General features: G+C 40.8%; 1 protein-coding gene across 1 annotated transcript in view; it reads right to left on the bottom strand.

Moving 5' to 3' along the window:
- Positions 1-1,690: 1,690 nt before the first annotated feature.
- Positions 1,691-26,164, bottom strand: part of pipox (pipecolic acid oxidase) — a 28,016-nt gene continuing 3,542 nt past the window's right edge. The window contains exons 2-8 of the mRNA XM_041940980.1: positions 23,760-23,908; positions 21,718-21,931; positions 19,710-19,892; positions 16,271-16,423; positions 11,473-11,622; positions 9,457-9,532; positions 1,691-2,778 (exon numbers count right to left, since the gene is read on the bottom strand). Coding sequence (XP_041796914.1) covers positions 2,648-2,778; positions 9,457-9,532; positions 11,473-11,622; positions 16,271-16,423; positions 19,710-19,892; positions 21,718-21,931; positions 23,760-23,908 — 1,056 coding nt within the window. The 3' untranslated portion in view covers positions 1,691-2,647. The remainder of the gene's footprint in view (positions 2,779-9,456; positions 9,533-11,472; positions 11,623-16,270; positions 16,424-19,709; positions 19,893-21,717; positions 21,932-23,759; positions 23,909-26,164) is intronic.

The raw sequence follows: 26,164 nt of genomic DNA on the forward strand, positions 1-26,164 counted from the left end.
CTACAATACAAAAGGCAGACCGCCATTCCTCAAGTGACTGAGCAAGAGTGCCGCCACAGCAGTAAATGATAGTATCGTAGGTGTAAAATCCCTGGCTGTTCACAAAGAGAGTTAACAGAAGTGGATTCAAGTGCACAACAAATTTGGCACAGTGTCCTTTCAGGTCATTTTTAAACCAGCCAACAACCCAATATTGAACAGCCGTGTCTGTCACAGATTTTTCTTGGGATCCAGTGACTTAATTATACTGTTAGCAACTTTTAAGGATGAACAAAAAATGTTATTTGCAAATATTTAGGGAAGCTGTTTTTCTTTGACCTCTGCACTTTATCTTCTTCTAGAAGTTTCAAGAGCCGCTTTGTTAAAGCAACACGCCTCTTAATTCTAGATTATTCTAGGCATTACTGTCACTTGACAAATAATGCGACGCTTCCAAATCATTTTAACTGACTGGTGATTTCTTATATTCTTATTTAACTGTTACTCAGGTATTTTTGTATTTTGTATTTTTACTTTTTGCAAACCCTTCATACAAAATCTTTGTACAACTTGAAAAAATGAAAAATCAATTAAGCAATATAACACTTGTTGGTTTTTCCACTAAAACCTCACTTGGCCTGGTATGCCCAATAGCTTGCGGTGGCTAATGCTGGCAAAGTTTTGTTTCTGTCTGCTCTCTGGTTCTGTGCAGGTAGTGGACAGAGGGTTTATCAGAGCTTCACTGAGAACAGCTTCTGGAGACAATGTTGAAAAAAGGAGTTTTCAAGCCTGGAAAACCACAACAATGAAGCTTTAAGATAGTAAAATGCTCCTTGGAGATGAGGGGAACTGTGGGTTTCATTATGAGAAACACCTCTCACATTGCACATAGTTATATGATCAATTGTTAATATAAGGATACTATTAAATGCAGCCTTCATGATTTGTTTTTCTGTCTGAATGATTCTTATTAAGCTGAACACTCTTTGTTGTTAGTCATCATCAGATTCATTTAACTTGAGATCCGTGCCACCTCTCCCCCCACTCTGCAATGCTTCTACTAGCTACCGATATAAAACATGACCACTGGACCGGTACCATAACACAATACACAGGCTGGAAGCCATGACCAATTATGTACCTCAGAGAACTGACTAAGCTCCAGTCAGATGTCTGATGCTTGTACCCAAAATATTATTCATGTTCAGCAGAAAAAAGTTGGCTTTTTTTCAAAGCTTTGTGGGATTTTACAAGTCAGACATTGTTCCAGAGAGGTGTTTCAGTTGGCCCTACTTGATGGTTATTGGTGGTTGAATATTTGCATTTGCATGTTTAATGTACTTCTAATTCTTGTAATTTACATAATGGCCCTTTGCTATCCATCTGAAGTCACTAAGAGGCAAGGGAGCAAATGGCTCTCTGATCTCTGCCGTTTCGCTGCATAATTTTCCCATTCCCGCTGATGGCCTTGGTTGGCATCCATTGTAATAGGCCGTCTGATTAGTGATTAAAATGTTTACCGGTGCACTGGGAAATAGATCCAGGCAATAGGCCACCTCTGAAGCCTAAGCATGCAGCTGGCTTCACGCAGACAAATGGCTCGACGGCTGATGTCTTTTTAACCATGTACTTAGTTGGCAAAATGGTGAATGCAGGGAAGGCAGAGAGAGAGAGAGAGAGATTTACTGATGCATGAAATCATACAAGCCAATGAGATTCTAGCTTTTTTATTACAATTTGTCACAGATGGGTGAATGTACAATTACACAACAATGTTAGAATTTAGTTGTTGATGCTAATTCTCTGGTCAAAATCAAGGCAGCATTTGTTTATTCCTAGTTCATTATGTAAGGTTCTCGTTGCTTCTCATTCTATTCTATTCTATCTTATTTCTTCTTTTATTCATTCAAATGAAAATCTGTGCAGTCTGGGTTCTTGTGGGTTAGATGTCATACAGCACTCTACTAATCATACACTGGTGAACTGCTCACTATTAAAACAATAGTTAGTCTCACCACTCTTAAGGACAGGTGTCCACTTCAATAACTTGGTATCTGTAGATGAACACATGACATCAGGTTACTCACATTATGCAGGATATCACACAAAGTGTTTTCATGGAGGATCTGTAGAAATAGCACAGGATTTTGTAATGCAAATGTGCAAAAATGTGTGATTGTGTAAAATCTAGAGTTAAAAGTTCACTTTTGGAAGCTGACTTCTCTTACTTACTTTTCATCAGTTTCAGTTTTAGTCAGACGTTGGATTTAACTATTTTGAACAGAAGTTCGCGTTGCCACATGAAATAATCTCTCCTGTCATCCTGCTCCGATGCTGTCAATCATTTGTTTGTCATGCACATGCATACATGTTAAAAGTCAATTAGACTCCAGCTTCTGTGTATATGTGGCCAAGAAATCAGCTTAGCTGCAGCAGAAATCTAGCTGGGGAAATCAGGTTTCTATAATCCCCTGTACACCCATTACAGAAAGCAGGTTTCTCCTTCCCTCCTATACATGACATGTGAAGAAAAAAATTCAGCATTTTAGGAAAAGTGATTATTTGCTTTTTTGCTTTCTTCAGTTAGATGAGAAGATTTTTAGAGATTAGCTCAGTATGAATGAGACTGGAAGTGGGCTCTTATCCTCGCTCGTATCCAGTCCCAGCTTTATAAAGCAGATTTGGTCTTTGTCTGGAGGCGCCTGATTCGGAAAGGTGAAAGGTCATAGGAGGGCATTTCTCCCAGGCTGAGTTCACACAGAAGCTTGCCAATGATTGGTCCGAACTTGAAGCCGTGACCTAGAGAAGAGAGGGTATTACAGTGAGCCGAGTATGAACGTAGGTCATCAAACCATGTCCTAATGTGAGCAAATCCACGCTCTACACCTTGTAGTTAGCCTATAAAAAGCCTTTGTCTGCATCAGCCAATGGGCTTCAGCCTCTCATGAGTAAGTACATAAAAGAAGAACAAAGCTGTTGTGATGCCTGTCCCTGACCATCATCTCACTTTAGTGAACTGGGACCAAATGCTAAATTAAAAGAGATTTGTCCTTTCTCTCCTTAATGGCTTCATGTGTCCAAGCTCAGGATGAAATGAGAGAGCATCTATTCTCAAAATGCAGTATCCTTGTTGCTAAGGTCTGAGAGGCAAATTGTGAATGTCAACAGGGCTTGAGGAATTCAACACACCGCCATCTGACAAAGGTCTCGGAGCTCCTGTGGATTCTGCCTGGCTTTGAAGTCATAAAAGCTTGGCTCTGACAGTTTGGCCACGTGGATTTTCATCTCGCCAGAGAAGGAGAATAGAAAACCATAAAAGATGGCCAAACCCACAGGGTGACTGTGTAGCCATGGCAACCCCCCAGTACTTGCTTTAAAGCACTTGTGTCAGGCTTTGATGACAAATGCACGTAGTGAAGGAGGGGGAGGACGGCAACACATTTTTTTCTGTAGTAAAGGGAAAAGCCCTGTGAACTTCTCCAATATGGCTCTGAGCTTGTGTAGAGCTGCTCCAGAGAAGCTGGAGAATACGCACAAACAGCACAGATAACGATTCACACTGACTAACAAACACAATAAACAAAGTCTACAGTCATGTTCTCAATATAAGGCCACATTTACGTTGCTTGAAAGTTACTCTAATTGCCAGTTTCAGACATGTAAATCAATCAGTCAATCAATCAATCAATCAGACTTTATTTATTTAGCACTTTTCATACAAGGCAATGCAACACAAAGTGCTTTACATAAGAAAAACACACACACAAGAAAGAAAACATTCCCTCCCACATCCACTCCCTGCACACCACCCGAATCCATGTTATAAATACTGACTCAATAAAAACTGAAGACGACCATAACCATTACGTTTCATGAATCTGCAATGAGGAAACACCAGAGGTAGTATGAAAATGCAAAAATGTGTAAAAACCCCCAAAATAGATAACTGATCACAAAAGATTAATAGAATATAATAGATAAACAATCAGAGACAGTCCCTATAAGTAATATTCATGATAATGTGTATAATACATATGATATTTAAACACCAGAAGTGTAAGGTGGGCTATTAAAAAAAAAGAAGCTAAAAATATTGAGAATTACTAAGAGGAGATGTGATGAAGTAAAATCAGAAAAGTAGGTTATGAAGAGGGAAACAATGAAGAAACTAAAAATAGAATAAAAAGGACAGACAGCAAAACAGCCTAACACAAATGAATAAAGGAAAGAGAAATAAATAAAATTAGTACGGTTCAATGAAGAGCCAGGTTAAAAAGGAAGGTCTTTAAGTTTGCTTTTAAAAATAGCAACACTCAGCTGCCCTCAGGTCTTCACGTAGGCTGTTCAGCACGAGGACCACAGTGATAAAACCATGCCTTACTGCCTTCTTTAGAACTAAAAGACCACGAACAGAACACCAGAGGGTTCTGGAGGGTTCATAGGATAAATCAAATCTGATAAATAGGTAGGACGAAGACCATTAAGAGCTTTATAAACCAATAAAATGACCTTAAAATCAATTCTGAAGCAAACTGGCAGGCAGTGCAGAGACTTAAAAATTGGTGGACCGTGTGCTCTCTGTCTGGTCTTCGTCACCACATGTGCTGCTGAGTTCTGAATTAATTGTAACCGAGCTGTATTTTTTAATGGAGAGCACAAAGCATTTCAGTAATCAATTCCGCAGGTAATAGAGGCGTGGCTCGAGAGATAAACGGTGGCACTCTGGCAATGATTTTCAAATGATAAAATACAGTGTTAGTTGGACATTTCTTAAATGAGGTTCACAACTGAAATCTGCATCAAGGATGACTCCCTGGCTTTTCACCTGATGACAGGGTTTTGTGCCAGTGCTTGGACTTTCTCATTGAGTTTCTCTCTCTGAGCTTCCCGACCAGTAACCAAAACTTCAGGCTCTGCGGGTTAAAACGCACACGCTGAGACTGAGGTAGACTTGATCTGATAGCGTCAGTTTTACTCCTGAAGTGGACTGCAAAATCCTCACACTTGGAGCTGGCAGACATACTGCTAGGTTTTGTCAGGTTTTTGAATGGTTGAGAAGAGGATCTCAGGGTTGTTCTGGTTGGCAGTTATTAAATGGCGGTCATGGCAACATCAAAGTCATAACTACGACTGGAAAACTTTTCTCAAATGAGCAATACATCTGATTAGAAACATGGAAGTGCTTTTTTTAAAAAGGCAAACAAACATGGATGCCTGACCCTAATTCTAAATTAGCCGAAGTCTGTCACTTAAGGTAAGTACACTTCCGATCCATTGGATCTCCATGAAGATGTCACATCTGTTGTAGATTCATTGAATTGTCATCGTGTACAGTGACATTAACATTTTTGGTTCAGGGTGAAGAGCAGAGAGAAAGTTCAGATACAGAGCGTGTGTTGGTAAACGCAGGTGTCGGCTATATGCAGGATGCTGACTAGTTCAGCTGGATTGTAAGTTAATTTAAAGCAGCAGTCGGAGCTTTAGGCTAAAACTAGCAAGCTACCTATGTAAAAGCCACACGCCGTTCAGTCATAAACAACAGCCTAGCATCGACCTGAGCACCAACACCTGAGCAGCTAACTTACTAACTTATGTGTTTTGGAACGTACATGGTGACATAAAAGTGCTGCGTTCACTTGTCCTTCACATTTCCATCAAAACGCATCTGGATGTTTTCCTTAAACTGATCTCATCAGACCACTAGACCAGACACTTTCTGCACAGCTGCATTCTTCATCAGTCAGCCTGCTTTCATCAGGTAATGAGGAGATAAAACCTTATGGCAAATAAGTTTGTATAAAATGACAAAAGATGTATGGTTTGGCCCGACTAGACTGACTCAAATATTCAATATCTGATGCTTTCACTGACTAAGACGACTAAAACAGTTTAGGTTTTCTTTGCCTATGATAAGACTAAATATTAGTCAACTTAAACCTGACTAAACAAAACCAAAGAGGATGAGGTTGACTAAATATGATAAAAACTAACAAGGACATTTTGACACAGGATTAAAACTAAGACAAAATAACAGCTTCCCTTCCTGTGAGGCTTTAAGAAAGCAGAATTATTAATCCATTTGTCTTGACTTTTAGTCCATTTATCCCAGCAAGCTCCTCTGAAAGCAGAGAATTGAGTGCAGGATATTAATTACAGATATAATTAGGTAAAGGACATGACTGTGCGAAGAGATGGAAAAGAGCCAAGAGACAGGAGAGAGGAGAGGTGGAGGCGTGTCAGCCTTCCGGGTGCCTCCGCCATGTTAATCGGATAGAAAACGAGCACAGGTGCTTTCACCTTTCACAATGGACAGGAACATTTCATTACATGTTAAAGACCTATGTCCCTAAAAAACATGGGAGGTTTGGTGTCCAGTTAGGCTCTTTGCATATTACATATATTGAAGCTCTGAACACTGCAAGCACGGTTTCATTTCTAATCAATTTGAATAAACCAGCTTTAAAATGATTTGTGCTTGTGGCTTCATCTTGATTTGACTTTCATCAGCACTGAAGGCTTGCATAGACTAGACACCACAGTTAGTTCTGGTCTCTGATTGGCTGAGGCATGGTGGGCAGCCATTCACTGTGTGAACTACAGGTGCCTGCATCGGGCCCAGTGGCCACCAGGGGCCTCCTAAAAAGCTCATGACAAATGTGAAATCCTCTTTTTTCTATGTGTTATAAATACTTCAGAGTACTGCAAACAAATGCTATTTAAGGAACAGTCTGACATTGCAATCTTACCCAGAGTTAGATGAGAGGATAAGATCAGTTTCATCTCTGTGCATCCAGTACAGAGGTCAGGGACACTTTGGTCTAGCTCAGCAAAAACAAAAGGAGCAAAAACACTGCCAAGCTATATCACTGCACAAAAAGGTGAAACAATGCACCTTCTAGTGGCCTACCAGCTTTTACATTTTACATAGTTCTATCTTGTTAGCTAGCGAGCTAGTCACAAATCAGTTTAAGAGTCAGCAAAGTTCAGATTTAAGGCAAGGCAAGTTTGTATATAGAGAACAAATCAGACACAAGGCAATTCAAAGGGACATATCACACTGACACAGGAATAAATAAAAACAAGAAACTGAGAAAATATTAAAAACGCACTTGTAGGCCAGAGCTCAGACCTGACATGAGAAGAGAGGAACTTTAAGATGATGCATTCAGCCACTGCATCCAGCAGCTGTTGGTGAAACAGCTCTGACAGGAACTGAGGCTGAAAGCTCATGTCTGTTTGCACTTTTATTCGCACGGAACACGTCTGCAAAGTGTATAAATAGAATAGCTATTAAACTGTTGGAAGGTGTATTTTGCATTTTGCACAGGATGAAGGCTACTGGCCCTGATGGCATCAGCTCCAGACTGATCAGGGATTGTGCAAATCAGCTCTGTGGGGTTGTTCAGCACATCTTCAACATGAGCCTCAGTCTGGAGAGAGTTCCTGCCCTGTGGAAAACTTCCTGTGTGGTTCCAGTGCCAAAGACTGTGCATCCAAGGGAGCCCAACCACTTCAGGCCTGTAGCCTTAACTTCCCATCTGATGAAGACCCTGGAGAGGATTGTACTTAACCATCTTCGTCGCCTGGTGGGCAGCGAGCTGGACCCCCTACAGTTCACATACCGACCAGGCATTGGTGTGGAAGACGCTATCATCTACCTGCTCCATCACTCTCTTTTCCACCTGGAGAGCACTGGTGACACAGAGAGGATTCTGTTTTTTTGACTTCTCCAGTGCTTTCAACACAATCCAGCCATCACTGCTGAGGGGGAAGCTGGAAAGTGCCGGAGTAGACTGTCACCTGGCTGCATGGACCATCGTCTACCTCACCAACAGACCACAGTATGTGAGGCTTCGCGACTGTGTGTCGGATGTGGCAGTTTGCAGCACCGGGGCTCCTCAGGGTACTGTGCTCTCTCCTTTCCTCTTCACCCTCTACACATCGGACTTCAGACACAACACAACCAGCTGTCACCTCCAGAAGTTCTCTGATGATAGAGCCATCGTTGGATGTGTATCACAATACAGGGAAGTCATCACTGACTTTGTTGACTGGTGTGGATTGAACCACCTGCACATCAACGCCAGCAAGACTAAGGAGATGGTGATAGACCTCTGCAGGAAAGCACCACAGACTACACCGGTGTGCACTCAGGGTTTTCACATTTAGATCATGGAGGAGTACAAATACCTGGGTGTGCACCTCAACAATAAACTGGACTGGTTCACCAACACAGATGGCCTGTACAGAAAGGGCCAAAGTCGTCTCCATCTCCTGAGAAGACTGAGGTCCTTTGGAGTATGTAGGACATTACTGAGGACTTTCTATGACTCTGTGGTTGCATCTGCAGTGTTTTACGCAGTGGTCTGCTGGGGCTGTGGAAGCTCTGAGAGGGACCGAAAGAGACTGAACAGACTGGTCAGGAGAGCTGGCTCTGTCCTGGACTGCCCTCTGGACACAATTGAGTATACAGGTGAGAGGAGGATGTTAGCCAAGCTGACATCCATCACTGACAACTCCTCCGACATGGGGGGGGGGGGCCTCAGCAGCTCCTTCAGTAACAGACTGCTGCATCCACTCTGCAGCAGGTCCTTCATTCCATCAGCTGTCAGAGTGTTCAACTTCAGCGTTGCCTAACTTAGCACTGGTTTCCATATTCGGACTGTTCTTTGCAGTGATGTGTGATCTATCATACACCTAGTACCTTGCAATACTGCTCTTTTCCACTCTAATTGAGTACTCTACATATAAATACACAATAGTACTCTACTGTGACATGACTCACTTATATACATGCTTCTTTGCTTTTTAACCACACTATGGGCATGGCTCTATGGACAGCAATGCTGGTCAATCATTTGGTTGGTCTATCAGTTTGGTCCTGGACTACAATGATGAACATGATGAACATTTCCTGTTGTAAATCAGCATGTTACCTTTGGCATTGTCAGTATGCCATGTGAGTACAGCCTCACAGTGCTGTCTAGCAATGTGAGGCTCTATGCACGCACACACACACACACACACACCACACACACACACTCTCTCACACACACACACACACACACACACACACACACACACAGTTGGCTAACATTGGCTAACATGGCTGTAGACTTTGTCCAGTTTATGTAACTGTACATCTCTGATGCTGCCTCTACATAATTGTTCGAAATTAATTCTCACAGCTGGAAGGATGCTGGTTTCAGCTGTTACAAGGCCCCCAGCTTCTACTGACACTTACACTGATACTTAGTGGAGAAACCTTAATTCCAATGCTGACAAATATAATTTTGGCATGTCTACATATATGCATACATCTGTATACATGTGTATGTAGAAACAGTAGCTATGTATGGTTAGCTTTGAAACAAAGTCGGATAGTCCATTTTAACACACGTGTCTAACCATAGATGACCCCTTCCATAGGTTTTGTTTGCTTTGGTTTGAGTTGTTGTGTGTTGTATTGCGTTGTACCTGAGAATCCTGCTCCAATCACAATGTTGCTGTAGGTGGGGTGGCAGTCCAGCACAAAATGACGGTCAGGCGTTAGCTGTAAAAACAGTAAAACATGAAGAGCCAGCAAGTCCAAAATTAAAATGAGAGGCTCAAGATTATAGGAGAAACCCATTCACTCTGACCAAGCTGTCAGGCTTGACTTCCAAACTGTTGCTGTGAAATCTATAAACTGTTGAGGTTTGGAACGAGCTGAGTTAAGATCTCAAAGATTTTGACTCTTTGGCCTGATAGAAACAAGGCAGCTTCAGTACATTTAGTCAAGAGTGCTGCAGCCTTCCACGACATGAAGACATGAATAATGAACTGAGGATTGCAGATTGTCCTGTTAGCCATCTGACAAAGACACACACAGCCTACTTACTCTCTATGTGGCCATGTGACCTTTGGAGCTTTTCCTTTCAAATCCTTTGTGAAAAAAAATGTGTTTTAAAATGTGTTTAACCGGATGAAAGATTCTACTGGAGAATACATAATGACCTCTGACAAAAGGCAATCTTTTACTCCAACTGTCAAGACACATATAATTTAACTCTCTGTCCTTTTATAAGAGTCACCTGTAATGGAACAAAACACTTGCTGATAAGTGAGAAAAGCGTGACTGTCAGGATTTTCAGGGGCACTGGACAAGGTCATAGAAATTATGTTATCCAACAGCTTCAGTATGTGATTGTGGTGAAAGCAGCTTGCTGTGTCGCTAGAGGACAGAGTGGCTGCACAACCCCCACCCCTGCAACACACACACACACACACACACACACGCGCACACACACACACACACACACACACACACACACACACACACAGTTCAGCACAGCCTAAAGAGAATCCAACAACTGAGAATGGCATTGGACAGTAACATCCAGCAGTAAATTAAATCCAGTCCACAACACTTCATACAAACGGTTTAACCGGCCAGCAATAAACTTGAACACATACGTTCTAAAGCCAAGTGAGTGCCTCCAAGAGGCTGGAATGTCCAACACAATGAGACTGTGTTCAATTTAGCTTTTTTTAGTCTAAGCAGTTGTTAAAAGTGCAAGATTGTGGGTTCATGTTCAAAAACCTGATGCTGTCAGCTCAGCAAAAAGAGCAGTGATCGAATTAAAAAGGCCTCCTGGAGTTACCAAAAAATGTGAGCAGTTTTTGGAAGTTCTTTTAAAGCTCGGTAAAAATGTGCACACAGATATTACTGTATGTAGTCAGCAAGAGCCAGAGCCTTACTTTAATGTTGCATGGTGTTGTTTATACTTACATTTTCAAGTTGCTCAGAATAGTTCTGTCAATTTATTACTGAAGCTGTAAATATGCTATACAAAACATTCTCATTAATATAATTTTCATTATTTTAAGAGTACCTTAAAACCAGTTTCAAACGCAGTGTTTCACTGTCTTCTCAGGTGGAAAGTCTAACCACACCCAGTAGTGATGTCACGGCGTACCGACACATGCTACAGTACGCTTGTACATCTGTAGCAAGGTGAGAAGCTAAACCACTGAGGGTCAGCTAAAACAAGATTTTCACATGGTGTTAAGTTGTCATTTCAAATTAAACAGCAAAGCTGTGCTTGAAAAATGTTACTTTGGTTTTAGCTCAAACAAGGAAACAACGAAAAGAATATCTATGAACGCTGTGAAAAAGGGCAGTCCTTCAGATGAGTGGCTCACATTCTAAAATGTCATTGCATTTATTTTTCTCAAGTAGTTCCCTTAAACTTAAACTTTCTTCTACTTTATTTTATTTATGAAATTTGGTTTCTGCTCTCCTGTAAAAACAAGGAAAACTGTATTTAGGCCCCTTTGGTTGGTCATTAGATTATGCCGTTAAATAAATGTGTTGCTGGTGTTTGACTGTGATATTTCCTGATGACCCACAGATATCATCAAACCTCTTTACCTTCTGAGGCTTAAATCTCAACACTTTGATGGATTAGAGTGATGACTATGAACACTGTGATCTGGAGTGTTGATACCGACCGTATACATGCAGCTCTCCACCACAGCAGGTTCAGGGACCAGGCCAGGTAAACAGCGGGCGATGTAGCGCTGGAGGATGTCAATATCAGTCCTGTCTGTCTGCTTGTCTCGCTGGTCTGGGTCAGTCTTACTGCCCATGTGGTAGCATATCTGCACACAAAATGACATCACCAACATTATTTCTGTATGACACACAAAGTACTTGAAAGTAACAGCAGCAGCAGTATAAAAACATCCAACTCTGTTGTAAAGTGTTTTCATTGAACTTCTGTTGTTTTATTTTTGCGTGGTTGTATGTATTTACAGGATTAAATCTGCATTTTAGTAATCCAGAATTTGCATGTAAGGTATGCCTTGATATTTAGTGCCACCACCGCTATATTTGGAGGTGTTGAATAACAACTCCAAACACAGCCCGGACATCCCCTCAAGCTCATGTCCACCTCAAACCATCTCCTGTTCAAAAGAGCAGGTGCACCATGAGCTCTTTAGTTTGTTTACCATCGAGCAGCCTCTGTCTATGAGCATCATATCATCTCGCAGGGAACCAGAACAGCTGATTCTTTAAATACCTTAAATAAAGTAAAACCACAAATCTATAAACTTTCTTGAGCTGATAATTTTACAGCTGATGTGTAATGAGGAGCAACATCAAGAAAGGCAGAATAAGTAACCCCCCCCCCCAAAAAAAAACAAAAACAAACAAACAAAAAAAAAAACCCCAATGTATAGACTCATACAAAAAAAAATCCCTCCATACAATAATAATCCCTTGCAGGTAAAAGGGCATTGTTTATTCGCAGTAAATCGTGTGGGCATCACAAAAATATACCACTGTTGATAGATAGCATAGGCTACTGCATCAAGCAGGTGGAACATAAGTGAGTAGACTTTATGGCGGGGAACACACCACAGAGGAAGACCCGCCTTGATGAGAGGACTGACGGATTATATTTTCATTTGATATCTGTCCACTTTACAGCGTGATGTAAATGTCGATGAAAATGCAACAGACTGGGGAGGACTGAGGACTCGTTTCCCTTTTTGCATTTGAATATTGTCCACTTTAAAGCAGGTTAAGTCTTTGAAAATGAAATGTCAAACGCTGTCTTAATTTTAATTTTCAAGTTGTTAGAAATAAGCTTTTTCATTTTGTCCACTTAAAAGTGTGATGACATGTAAGTGTCAATGCAATAAACTGGGGGTACTGTTTCGCTTACTGCATTTGAATATTGTCCACTTTAGAGCAGCCTTTGAAAATGAAATGTCAAACAAACATTCATTTTCACATTTTCATTTGTACCCAAATAACACAACCATAAATGGAAAAATAAAATGTCACTCAGACACATTTATAAACTTAATTAAATGATGAATTTTTAATGAGTCATTTCACCAGTCTTTTTACTTACACTCATTAATGGTCTTTTCAATTATCTGAATTGTGAAGCACTCTCTAAAAATGTTTCAACATGAGCTCTATGAATTAAGAGATGATGATCTTTCTGACATTCAATAATGATAACTATAACTGAGATATTGTGCAATATGACAATGTTTTACAGGTAACATACAAGTATCGATATGCAAGTGGATGATTAAAGGCATTTCTACATCCATTTATGGCAAACTGTGGGAGTGGAAATGAGGCTCGTGCATGTACGCCCAGTTCCTTGATGGATTTATTAAAAAGGACCATGCATATGTGCACCTTCATAAATCTGCTGGAAAGAATGCATATGCATTCTGTCTTTGTGTGCACACACAGTTTTAGTCGCACACAGAGTTTTATGCATTTGGCCCTTGGTCTCTGTGCAGAGGGTGTAAAGCACAGCTACTCTCTGTATCTATATCTTTATCTCCGTGCAGGGTAGAAACAGGAAGTGGTTGGAAATGTCTGTTTTTATCTTAATGTAAAGCTAAGCAATAGGGCAGAACATTAACGGTTTAACATGTTTAACTGGCTCCTGTTGCTATCTTCAAAGGTAAATGAAGTGACTGTCATAGAAACACAGTCTGAACTTCCATGAGCCAGCCTGACACTAACAGTCTCACTCAGAGACCAGAGACACAGTGAAGAGGCTGAGGGATTAAATGAGGTGCATCGTTTTTTTTCAGTAAAAACAATGAAACACACAGAAAACTGAATAATTACAATATTCCTCTCTGCTTCATTTGGGGATATTTTCAAACCACACATATGTTAAATGGTCCAAACATTGGACATGTACGATGGTAGCTTTCACTGTGTCTCAGAGTGAATAATGCGACGTGGCATCACCATCTGTTCCCTCCCTCTCATCTATGCATGTGGTAAGCTATTACGCTGTGAGCGCCTGTTGGTCCACCATAATGCCCAAAATAGAGATGGCATCAGATGACTTCAAACCCAGCACAACTCCCAACTAATCTGAAGGTGAGGTAAGACAAACCACATTTTACAGTTGACTTTGCAGCAGTGTTTTTGTGCCACCGTGGCAATGTGGTTGCAACAGCAACGGCAACATTCCAGTTAGCTTTGCACAAATTTGTCTCTGAACAAATTTAGAATTAATGGATTTCAGTGTTCCCCTATGGGTGTGAGGATCATCTACGGGTGAGCAGGGGTAAATTAATTAATAGTACATATTTTGGACAATACATTATCAGAAACTTCACAAAATCAAATCAAAAATGTTAATTTGTGTGAATTCCAATTAAAGAATAATACAAAACCATGAAAAATACCAGAAATTCAATTGTATCGCATAATACATAGAGCCTTCAAAAAATATTCATCCCGTTTGAAAGTTTCATGTTTGATTGTTGGCTTTTTTGACACTGATGAGCAGAAAAATACCCTGACTGTCAAAGTGAAACCAGATATCTACAAAATCATCTAAATGAATTGCATATAGTCTGCAAGAAAAATGCTTCTTGAGAGAAATGGTAAACAGACTGTATTTATATAGCTCTTTTCTAGTCTTCTGACTACTCAAAGCACGAGCCTACATTCACCCATTCACACCTGGTAGCTAGGCCACCTGCTCATTACGAGCATTAACACATTCACACATCTTGGGGTTCAGCATCTTGCGCAAGGATACTTTGATATGTAGACTGCCGAGACCAGGGATCGAACCACCAACCTTCTGATAGGTGGACGACCCCTCTACCTTCTGAGCCCCAAAGAGAGAGAAATGTATTTTCTGGAAAGACAATGAGCCCAAGAATAAAGCCAGAGCAGGAATGGCTTCAATACAACAACGTGAATCATCTGGCATGGCAGAGTGTGGTATATCTCAATTCAATCGTAAATTTGAGGATGGACTTGAAAAAAGTTGTTCAACCTCTATTCAACCTGACAAAGCTTCAACAGTTCTGGGGGGCAGCCGTGGCCTAGAGGTTGGAGAAGCTTGTGATCGGAAGGTCGCCAGTTTGATTCCCCCACCGGACTGGCAGAAAAATGTGGGTGTGTGGCGGAGTATCCCCTCCCCCCTCCATTATCTGGCTGATGTGCCCTTGAGCAAGGCACTAACCCCCCTATATGCTTCCCGGGCGCCTGATGCGGCAGCCCACTGCTCCTGTGTGTTTCACGTCATGTTGCATGTGTGTGTTTCAAAAACAGTGATGGGTGAAATGCAGGGAAGAATTTCCCAGTTTGGGATCAATAAAGTGAATAAAATTAAAATTGAATTAAATTAAAAAAAGAATGAGGTAAACTGCACCGACCCTGATTGTCTTAACACACACACAGACTCTGAATTGCTGCCAAAGGTTCATCCAAATACTCACTGGGTGGGGGTGAATATTTTCAAAAAAGTATAAAGTATTTTACATTTGTTCATAACTGACATCACTATGTATACATCTGTTCTCACTCTGATCCAGAGAAAAATACCCTTTACTGTCAAAGAAGCCTTGTGAAACAGCATCCGATCATAAGGACTGCCCGATGGACTGAGGCCACAAGTCGTTTGATCCATAAATGCTCGAAGAATAAAAAAAAAAAATAATAAATTCAATAATTTTCCAGACATTGCATTCTATGTCTACACTATGTACACACAGTGCAGACATAAACCTGAGATCAGAGACCAATAACCAAACTGTAGATACAGTCTCATAAAAGAGTTGCTCACTTAAAACATCAATTTAAAAACCCCATTTTACATTTACAGTATCAACCAGCAGTAATGCAAGCAGCTACACGAACAAGTATAAAGGTGTGTGTGTATGTATGTGTGTGTGTGGGTGAGAGTGTGTGTGTGTGTGAGTGTGTGTGAATGTGTCGGTGGAGAGGGAGAAAGAAGGCAAGATGGTGGGTGTAATTGCATCAGTGGCTACATCATGTGAGTACAATGAGGAAAAAATGAGGAGGTTCATGTTAATATTTAAATGGGAGGACAGTAGAAGAGAAGAGTAAAACACAGGAGAATCCCAGGAAACTGACACGGTGGAAAGGTCTGTGCTTCTCAGGCTGAACACAGAAATATCGACTATACGTAGAAACTAGTTACATGGGCTAAGTAAATCTCAAATATTACATGATCGAACTATTACTGTTACTGTGTGTAGAATGGCATGAAAGCCTACAATTTTAATATAACCAGGCACTGTTTCAGACTGTCTCACACAAATGGATTGCAAAGCTGTGTTAGTGCAGTAAATTCAGTCATGACAGTTGCAACATCTATATCGTGCTGTTCTGCCCTGTAAAGTCTTCTTCATGTTATTACCATGAATCTCTGAGGAGTCTGTCTGAATCTAGACTTTCTGTCCTTAAATTCACCCTGGAGGGTCCAGGACTGTGACGTACCTTCACCAAGCCCGGGTACTCGTTGGACGGGAGGCCATAGATGTGCTCGTTGGACTCCTCACCCTCAGTCAGAAGGAAGCAGGGAAATGGCTGCTTCACGCTGTATGTTTCCGGCACCTTCTCTTTCCAGTAGCACACATTGATCTTCACCACCTACAGTAGTGAAACAAGGAAAACTATCAGTAGCAGCCAAGTCCCCAGTGATCTGCCTGTCTCTAAAGACCTTTGACCACAAAAAGTCTTGTTGGCATCCAGAGGATTTTCTAAACTCTAGCTACTGTCTAAAAAAACCCACAACTCCGACATGTCCTCCAAACAAAAACAAAAGCAGTCATATATGACAATACATGAGTTTTGCATATGCAATGCTTGTCAGTGTCTACCAAAACTGCTGAGATATGATTATTGCAAAAATTCAAATGACCTTCTTTTGATCTGTTACCAAATGGTGAAAAGTTCACGCTTTGCCATGGTGTCTTATCACAACAGTCAGGCTTCATATGTTTGCTGTAACAATTCCTCCTGTTCACATCGGCCATTAACAGATCTCTTCCTGATATGCTTCCGATGCAAATGATGGGGACATCTGTCAATCTTATTCTGTGCAGAAATCTATTCTAAACAAGCCTTCAGCAGTCTGAATTTCACAAATCAAGTGAACATGTTCTAAAGTTACAGCCTGAAATTCTCTCTTTGGGTTATTATTCCTCCATCGTGGCAACAAAGTTCAGGAAAACATGTTGTACTACTACAAAATGTTGTACTATTTTTTGGAAACAGCAATTGCAGTGCTAGTGATGCAATGCTGCCTTCACTTGAAGTGTCAGAATTCACATGCCCACTTTTGAAGCATTTAAGTGACGAGGCTTTCTGTTTAGATTTTCCTTTCAACCACATGCACACACAAGTATCGCCGAATGAAGAGTTGAAGAAGAGCCATAGTGAAGGTATCCTGTGTCATGTGAAGATAAATTATTTCAAGATATATTCAATAATTCAACTTACATGCAAAAATCACATTTCAGTTTTCTGCCCAGATTTGAATAAAAACAACCTGCTGTGCCAATGAGGAGATGTAAAAGCACCAGTTTTTTCACTATTTACTACTATTTCACAAACTTCACTTTTGCCAGAGTCATAGCAGTTGTACTAAGAATGTTAAATTTGTCCTGAGGGCTGAATTACATGAAAGGCAATGGGATTAATAACAATAATAACAATTTATCTGCTATTTGAAAACTGGTAATTTGCCTGTTTGGTTAGAGACGGTCTGTGTACACACTTGACAATTTGGCCTCATTGTGGCGCAAGAGAAAGCCTCCTGGATTGTCCAAAAGAAGGGTTCACCCTCTGAGCAGCAGTAATAAGCTGTGCTCAGTAAGTTTCATGACAATCTGCTTATTCATTTTTGAGATTTTCATGTTTCAAACAGATGGTCGAGGAGAAGTGACAAGGACCACAAACCATTAGGGGCCATAAATATCCATATTAAATTTGATGGAAACGTGACCAGAAGTTTTCCACATGCCTTGTCATTGGCAAGAATGTTGTTCAAAGGAAATGTTTGGCCATTAGAAAGTCATTAAACTCCCTGGGAACTGTCCTCTCAGGTATTTGTCATGGCAATCTTGGTAGTAGTTGTTGAGTGTGGGTTACCTCAGATCTGATTAAGTTTCATTTATCATATATTTATTGTATGACTGATCAATACTAGACTTAAAGCAATACAACCTCATACTGGTTAAACCTTAAAATACAAACATACAAAACACCACCTTATCCATCCTCACTGTCTAATACAACTGTGGCAAAAGTAGCTCCGCAGAGGTGAAGTGAGAATTAGGATTTAATGAAATGTACACATGATTGTACAAATGACATCCATCTGAGAGCGGCAATAATAAGGACACATTGTTCAGGAGCTCTCAATGTAATGAACTAACTGGCCGTGCACTCATTCCAAGGGACCATAAAAATTCAGACAGAAGTGCTCTGGTGAGTCAGCGAGCTCAGTTCACTCAGGCATGGCCTTCTCAGGCCCCCCAGCCTGCTGCTAACCTGAATAATACAACTCCAATATCAACTCCAATTCTCCGCTCCACCAGCAGTCTGCTCGTTCCTCCATCACCTTCTCTTTTCAGGCAGCGTGCCTGGCTGACTACGGCATCGAAGCTGTTTAAATATGAAACAGTAATGCTTTTGTTTCCTCGGCATCTTCAGGTTGCCATTTAAAGGGTAGGCAGGCCAAGATCCCAGTGGTGAAAGGAGAGCAGAACTGGATTAGAGGTGAACAATTTGAAGTCGTGAAATGTGTGGCTGGTTCTACCGTCTATCTGGAGTCTGATATGTACACAATGCACTGAGAAAAAACAAAACAAAACATGCAATTTAAGTGTGTGGAAACAAGTGCTTCCTCAAACTTAAACTGGTATTTGTAAAAACAGATCCAAAGAGCTGACATGTGATAAAGTGACATGGAAATTAAATATATATGAGTGACAAAATGGATAGGTATAAAAGATATTCATTTAGGGTTGAAAGCCAATTTCTGTACAAGTTTTTGCAGATATGCAGGGATCTGGAATTTGATGTATTGTCTGTATTGGACGCAGTATTCTATTTCCCATCATTTATTTAACTGTGGGAATACGGTTTTCATTTCCTCATTTATTGTGGAGCACTTTGTAAAGTCTGTTTAAATACAAGCGCTATAAACAAAATGACATCAGATATTACGGCTAATGAGGATTTAAAAGTACATGTGATGAATTATAGAATGAGTGTGATAAATAACCAAAGCCTTGCATAATGGTTAAGCGCTGGCCTGTTGAAGAACTTCTTCATCTCTTCTCTGCCATTTATTCCGCTGAGAGCTCCAGAGTCTGGTGGACAGTTTGCTGTGCACACAGACAGACTGAGGGTTTGTCTACGTCTTGTCATGACTAACTGGGGGAGTGGAAATTGGTCTTGTACAAATGTGCTCAGTTTCACAATGAATGACATCAGTTTACAAATTTGGTGAAAAAAATTCCATATGCATATTTCTGTCTTTCTGAAACTGATCGTGAGCGCATTTCCAAAAAAGGAAGCATAAAAAACGTTCAAATTGCTTTGCTATGAGAAAAAGAACTAGTGCTCTTCTTATTACCATGCTAGGATAAGTATGAGGCTTGGCTGCGATATTTAGCTTGTGGTAATAACAATTTAAGTTGCATCATGGAGAAAAACACGTATCCAGTTGAACAGCCACAGTGTAGTGCATACTTACGTGTTAATGATGAACGCTAGCTTTCTAGATCATTTACATGAATGTTAAGCTCTTGAATCCTAATATAACACTTAAACTCACCCCTGAGAACATTTTAAGTACATTATTGCATAGGCTATATACGCAGCTATATGAACATTATTGCACATGGGACACCAAGATTTTGACTACCTCTAGTGGCAGCTGTAAGCCAGTGTGGGCCAGTAGTTTATTAGTCCAGGGTCCAGCGGTGATCACCACACTCTTGGCTCGATAAACCCCGAGAGAGGTTGACACTGTCACAACAGGGCCAGGCATGATGTCTGTCACTGCCTCTTTGTCTCTTATGACACCACCCAACTTCTGAAACTGCCCCTGGGAAAGGAAATGACACTGTTAATTTGTTTTGTTAATGAAACTCTCCACTAGTATAATCTACATGTAAGTAAGTGCTCTCAAATATATGATACTTATTGATCAGTACAGGCTCCTAAAAAAGTGTTTGCCCATCTAAACTGCCCTATTCATGTATGAGTGCAATTAAAACATAGAATACAAATAATATAAATTAAGTACAAATACAAATACAAACCATACCAAATATAAGTTGATGTTATTATCTTAATGTATACATATTGTTACTAACCTGGGTGTCCTCTTTTGCCACTTGTTTTCACATCATTGATAATAATAATAATAATAATAATAATAATAATAATAATACCTAACTTCACTAGAATTAAGTTCTTGATTCTAATTCTTCATCTCAGATGTATCAATCATTCTACCTAATTATTAATACAATCAGAAATATGATGCAGTCTGCAAGTCAGTCTGCAATTTGTCAGGAACAAGAAGACCCCCCCCCCACACACACACACACACTCACGCTGACCACTCTGACATAACTGAACAAGACAGACCACTTACAATATTAAGACACAATATGAAAAGCAAGAGGCCATTAAAGAGCCATGGCATGTAAATGCACAAAGCAATAATCTACTCATTTGTTACACATCTATCACAACAAGCTTTCATTTATAATTGACTGCTGCTTCATCAATTGAAAATGGCACCTCACTGAAATAACAAAGCAGTGCTTCGTGCTTGACCTAACAGCCACAGATGAGCCTGTTCCCCCCCAGTGCTTCTGCTCAGTGCTGCCAGAGTCCAGTAATGTGAATTTATTGCTGAAAGATATTTCTGGTGTGAGCTATTATTAGATTAAAACAATGGGTGTGGAATATGTTCAATTATCCATATCTTGTTATTTTTTGGCCCAATTCTCTATGTAGGTCTTGTACAAATTAGAAAATGTTTCACTTTTTTCATCTCAAGGTTTTTGTTATGGGACCCTCTCCTGCAGTTCAGTTCAGTGGCACAGATTTCTTAAATCAAAACATGGCTTCCTGCTATGAACCTGAACATGAAGGTAAGCATGTATGAGATGTAGACACTGTCTTTCACATTAACAAGGAGAGAGAGAGAGAGAGAGAGAGAGAGAGAGAGAGCTCATCACACAAGACATGAGTTAAATGAAGACTTTGTGGCTGTAATGTGGAATCAGATATCCTGTCAGAATAAGTGAAAAGGACACGCCTGCATCTGATCAAGCATTGTAAAGAAGTAGGAGCGTTACCCAAATGTGAGAGCAACAAATGCAAGCTGGCCTGCAGAAGGTCCAGTTTGATAAAAAATATTGTAAAGTTGTGTTACATAAAATTAATTGATCATTCAATTCTGAATATTTCCTGATTAAATTGTTGAAATTTTATTCATAGACCACCTGATTAGACACTCTGATGACAAAATTGTAAAACAAACTTCAGAAAAATGAAAACATAGAATAATACAGATTTCATAGGGCCCTACAATTTTCACCTGTCATCATTCCCTTGAATTTGATTGTAGGGTTGTTCCTCTAGTCTGTGTTTATTCACCCCAAACTGTAAATGTACTAACTACACGTACACCCTGCAGAAGAAGCTATGTCCTCTATGGCTATGGCTATGTCAGCCATAGCTTGAAACGTGCAAACAAATGTTTGACTAAAGCATGCCCTTTTGCCTCACTCTGCACTGACTTGGGCAGTCCAGATCAAATCCTAAGTGGACCACAAGATTGGGCTCGACTCATGACATCAGTTCCTAAAGCTAAAAAAACATCTAATGCTCGATCAACAATATCCATGTTGTACCTGTACAGTCCTGAGTGCACGGTCAGCGTACAAAACTCCAGCAGTTATGTCCACCAGCGCTCCATCTCCCTCAGCCAGGTTGACATGGGGGATGTGCTGGCTGAAGTTGTCAGGGGTCAGGACCATCATGGGACTCTTGTTCTTCTGCAGGGTGTCCTTAAACTGCTGGTAGTTCTGACTGTTCTCTGGCCCCATCACCAGGAGTCCTGTTTGTCTGAGAGCAGAGATCAGTGGGGATTAAGGTGCCACCTGGGTGAGAAATAGTCAAGACACATGAAGGGTTCACAAATCACCAAGGTCATGTTGCCTTGGTGATGAAGACATCTCAAAACACTGTCAACAAAAATGACATGACTGACCGAATGACAACAGACAAAGCCATTCATAAAGACTCCTTCATGTTCATGACAGGTGTCATGTCATAGTTAGAATGGTGTCATGTCAGTCTCATGCACACCACCAACAGCCGAACAGGACAAGAGATATTTTAATAACTTCATAAAAATATGTTATTTTAATAATAAGGGTTATTTTGACTGATTAGTCCAGCTTTGAGTTTCCCCCAAACCCTTTTAGGAGGGGGCTGGCCAATTGTGGGCTCCCCTATAAAACTGCTCCTAGACCCTAAAGAGGGGGATGGTTTATTAATTTATTTGAATGAGATAAAGTGATGAAAAAGTAGGACAGTAAGACCTGACTTGTACGAAATGCGAATGAGCCTTTTAAATGGACCAAACAAATGACATTAGATCAAGCAGATGGCCCCCCACCCAGAGCTTGGTTCTGCTTGAGGTTTCTGCCTGCTACAAGGAAGTTTTTCCTCGCCACTGTCGCCAAGTGCTTGGGTCTCTGTAGATAAAGAGTTTGGTCTGTAGCTGCTTTAAATGTCAAGTGTCCTGAGACAACTTCGGTTGTGATTTGGCGCTATATAAATAAAACTGAAATGAATTGAAAATTGACACCATATGACCAGTGGACATAATATAGCAAATCACAGCAGCTCCATTGTTGTTATTAAGTCCTTGAATGTGGTTGTGAAACACAGGGTCTAATTCACTAATCTGCCTGATAGATAGCTGACTCCCCCTTTGCCAGCAGTGTTTTCTACAGGCTGCTCTGACATCTGTCAGCAGCCATGAGGCACAGACAACCCGAGCTAAAGGCTCCAGCCATTCATCAGGAAATTTTATGACTATGTCTCCCTGTGTGCTTGTGTGTTTATGAGCGTGGCAGAGGAAGGAAAAGCCACACAAGTGTATGTAGGATCATAAATATGACACCTCATCTAGTCCAACCTGTCAAACTGGGTGATTGGTGGCACTAGTTCAGCTGGTGCATGTGCACACGTGTTGTCATGCATGTGGAGAAAATAAAAATGTTAGTGGGTAGATTTTTGCTTTGCTTTCCATCCCAGAGGCAGCAGCAGAAGTGGGAGGCATTGCTCACACCGGTCTCGCCTTAACATTTCTCATCTTGATGCAGACGTTTCTTTGCCAGCCCAAGGGCACAGGTGGCCTTCAGATGTGGACCCATCAGTCATGAGCTGTGGACAGGTGCATAGGGGATGGGGAGCACACTGTTTCTGGGGAAAATAACATGGGTGTGGCTTGGTATAATAAACCATTACCCTGAGCCATAAATAATGAAGCAGTGTGTTATTCAGCTCTCTAGTAGTGAGAACAAACAGGGCTGCACCGAGGTAAGACAGCCAGGAAACTTAGTGCTGGAAGGTTGCTCAGAGTTTGATGCCACTGTCATATTCATAAACTTACAAATTCCTTCCCGTTCTGCAATGAAAATCAAAGGTTTAGTGAGATGAAAAAAGCCCCTGTTCCAAATTCAAAGGCATAGTATGTGTCAACGGTGATTCAGTGACGCCGGAGGTAATGAGAAAGTCATGCATTTATGGCTCCCGTAGATTGAGTTGCTGCTCTTGTGCGTACACAGCACCTTGAATGTGACAAATCTCTGTGTTCTGGTAAAGCTTTTGTTATGTTCCGTTTAATGGGTTTTCTCTCTCTGCGTTTCTGCTGACTGCTTACCGGTACAGTTTGACACCCGCCTCCCTCTCCAGCTGAGCCCACAGCTCGTAGCACTCCTCCATCATGTGGGTGTAGAAGCCCTGCTCGTAGGCCTTGCGGATGATGCGGGTCTGGCCATGGGAGCTCCCGCGGGTGTGGGGCAGGATGAACTGGAAAAGAAGAACATAATATCACTTGGCTCAAATGAAATAACTTGGTAATAACATGCAACAAATGGCCAAAAGTATGTGGACATCCAACCATTTTAGCCAGATGTGATGGTTAAACATGTGAATACATGTCCATTAATTCGCTGTAACAGCCTCCACTCCTCTGGGAAGGCTGACCACCAGAAAGCATTACCCCACATGTCCACTTGATGCAACTGTTGCATTACGGTTGGGCGTGGTTTTGTCACATCACTATTGCATTTCCAATATCGCCTGGAAGTGTCCCAGAAGCAGTCTGTTTTTTTCAGCAGTGACATTTCTAAAATTCACACGAAATACAAGTTTGCAGCTTATTGATGATCTATTTAGTAACAGGTCATTTATGGCTGTATTTCACTCATTTTAATGGCTGCAGTACAGCATGGCATCTGATCTTTAGTTTCTGTATTTCTTGAATAGTGTTTATCAGAGGAGAAGCAACAAAACAAAGTACAACAAACTAATTCTGCTGGCCATAAAGGCAAAGTCAATATAAATTAAATATATCAATAAGTATTTAGTTTAACGCAATTTTCAATTAATTTGGCATTTATACAAATAACAGAATTTCTTGCTTAGAGATGCAAGCTGTGCTGGTAAAAACAGACTTGATGTGTGAAGAGGAAGAAAAGAGCCTGGAGCCAGATTCAGAGCTCATGCATTCTACTGCACACTGTTGGAATGGCAGCGGATCATCTATAGCAGCCGGAGAGTGATGCTCCCGCATCCACTGGACGCTACGTATTAGTGAGGTCTGTGGCTGACATTGGGTGATAAGGCCTGGATCACAGTCTGCATTCCAGTCCATCCCAAAGGTGCTGGATAGGGTTGAGGTCAGGGCTCTGTGCAGGCCACTCAACTTCTTCCACCCTGAAGCAGAAAATGTCTTTTGGAGCTGGCTTTGTGCACGGCAATGTCATTTTGCAGCACTGGATCAACTGTAACTCAGGAGCAACATAAATTCAGATGGACGGCAGGAAGTGAAAACCACAACTAGATTCTTACTGTGCTAGTTTGGATGAAATTATGAGAGAAAGGTATAAACAGAACACATGTGACCTTTGTTACGAAGAAGAGCAATTTTTCCACTGAACTGAAAGACCTGTTTGCTATTGAGGCAGCAGATATAACCAACTACCCGGCCATTCAGACGTCGTTCAACTCTAGATACCAAATATAGAGACCTAGACTCTATATATGAAGGCCGGGTCAGGAAGAGGGCGAGATCCATCGCCATGGACCCCAGCCACCCGGGCCACAGACTGTTTGTACCTCTACCATCAGGAAAGCGGTACAGGAACATCCGCACCACCACCAACAGACTGAGGGACAGCTTCTTCCCCACAGCTGTTAGAGCTATCACCCCCAGCAGCCCCTCACTGCAGTGAGAGACTGTGAGAACTGTGAACCACTGCACACCGCACTTTACACCTACACCTCTACCTCCACCTGCACCTTCTAAGTACTTAACTTTTAGGTACACACATATACTTAACTAAATTATATACATTCCAGTATATTGGCACATTTCATTTCATTGGTTACTGTTTATATACATTTTAGTATATTTCAGCTGCTGTCAGTACATTTCACTGTGTATATTTTATTCTGCTTGTATATTTTATTCTGCTTGTATATTTTATTCTGTTGGCACATTTCACTTCCATATTTTATTGTTTATTGTTTAGTATATTTTATTGTCTTAGTATATTTTCATTCTGGTATATTTTTAATTGCTTTTACAAACATTTTTATTGCACGTTGGTTTATTTTATTCTAGTATCTTAATTTTATTCTTTCTAATCTTTCTTATCTTTCTTATTATCTGTTTCTAACATGGGGGTTGCAATGAAAATTTCATTGACATGTCATGCTCAATGACAATAAAGACTCTTGAATCTTGAATCTTGAAAGTAGGGGTGCACGATAGTTATAACAGGAAATTATGACGTCATTCCAATAAGTCCAATATCATGGCGAATAGCCCCGATAACACATAGTTTTGTCAGCACGGCAGTGCCTCGCTCCCACTATGAGACCCAAGTGGCCTGCAGTGAATGCTGCGTTCAAGTGATGTTGGCATAATCAGAAAAACTCTGTGTTACTGGGAAAAATCAAGAATACTCCCTCATGCCAGAAAACAACTCGTTAACTCGGTCATAATTTTGTTAGGTGCTGACTTGAATTAATATTCGCAGCATTTTTCCACATGTTCCA

Source organism: Chelmon rostratus, chromosome 7, assembly GCF_017976325.1.
Source record: "Chelmon rostratus isolate fCheRos1 chromosome 7, fCheRos1.pri, whole genome shotgun sequence".
Classification (NCBI taxonomy): Eukaryota; Metazoa; Chordata; class Actinopteri; order Chaetodontiformes; family Chaetodontidae; genus Chelmon; species Chelmon rostratus.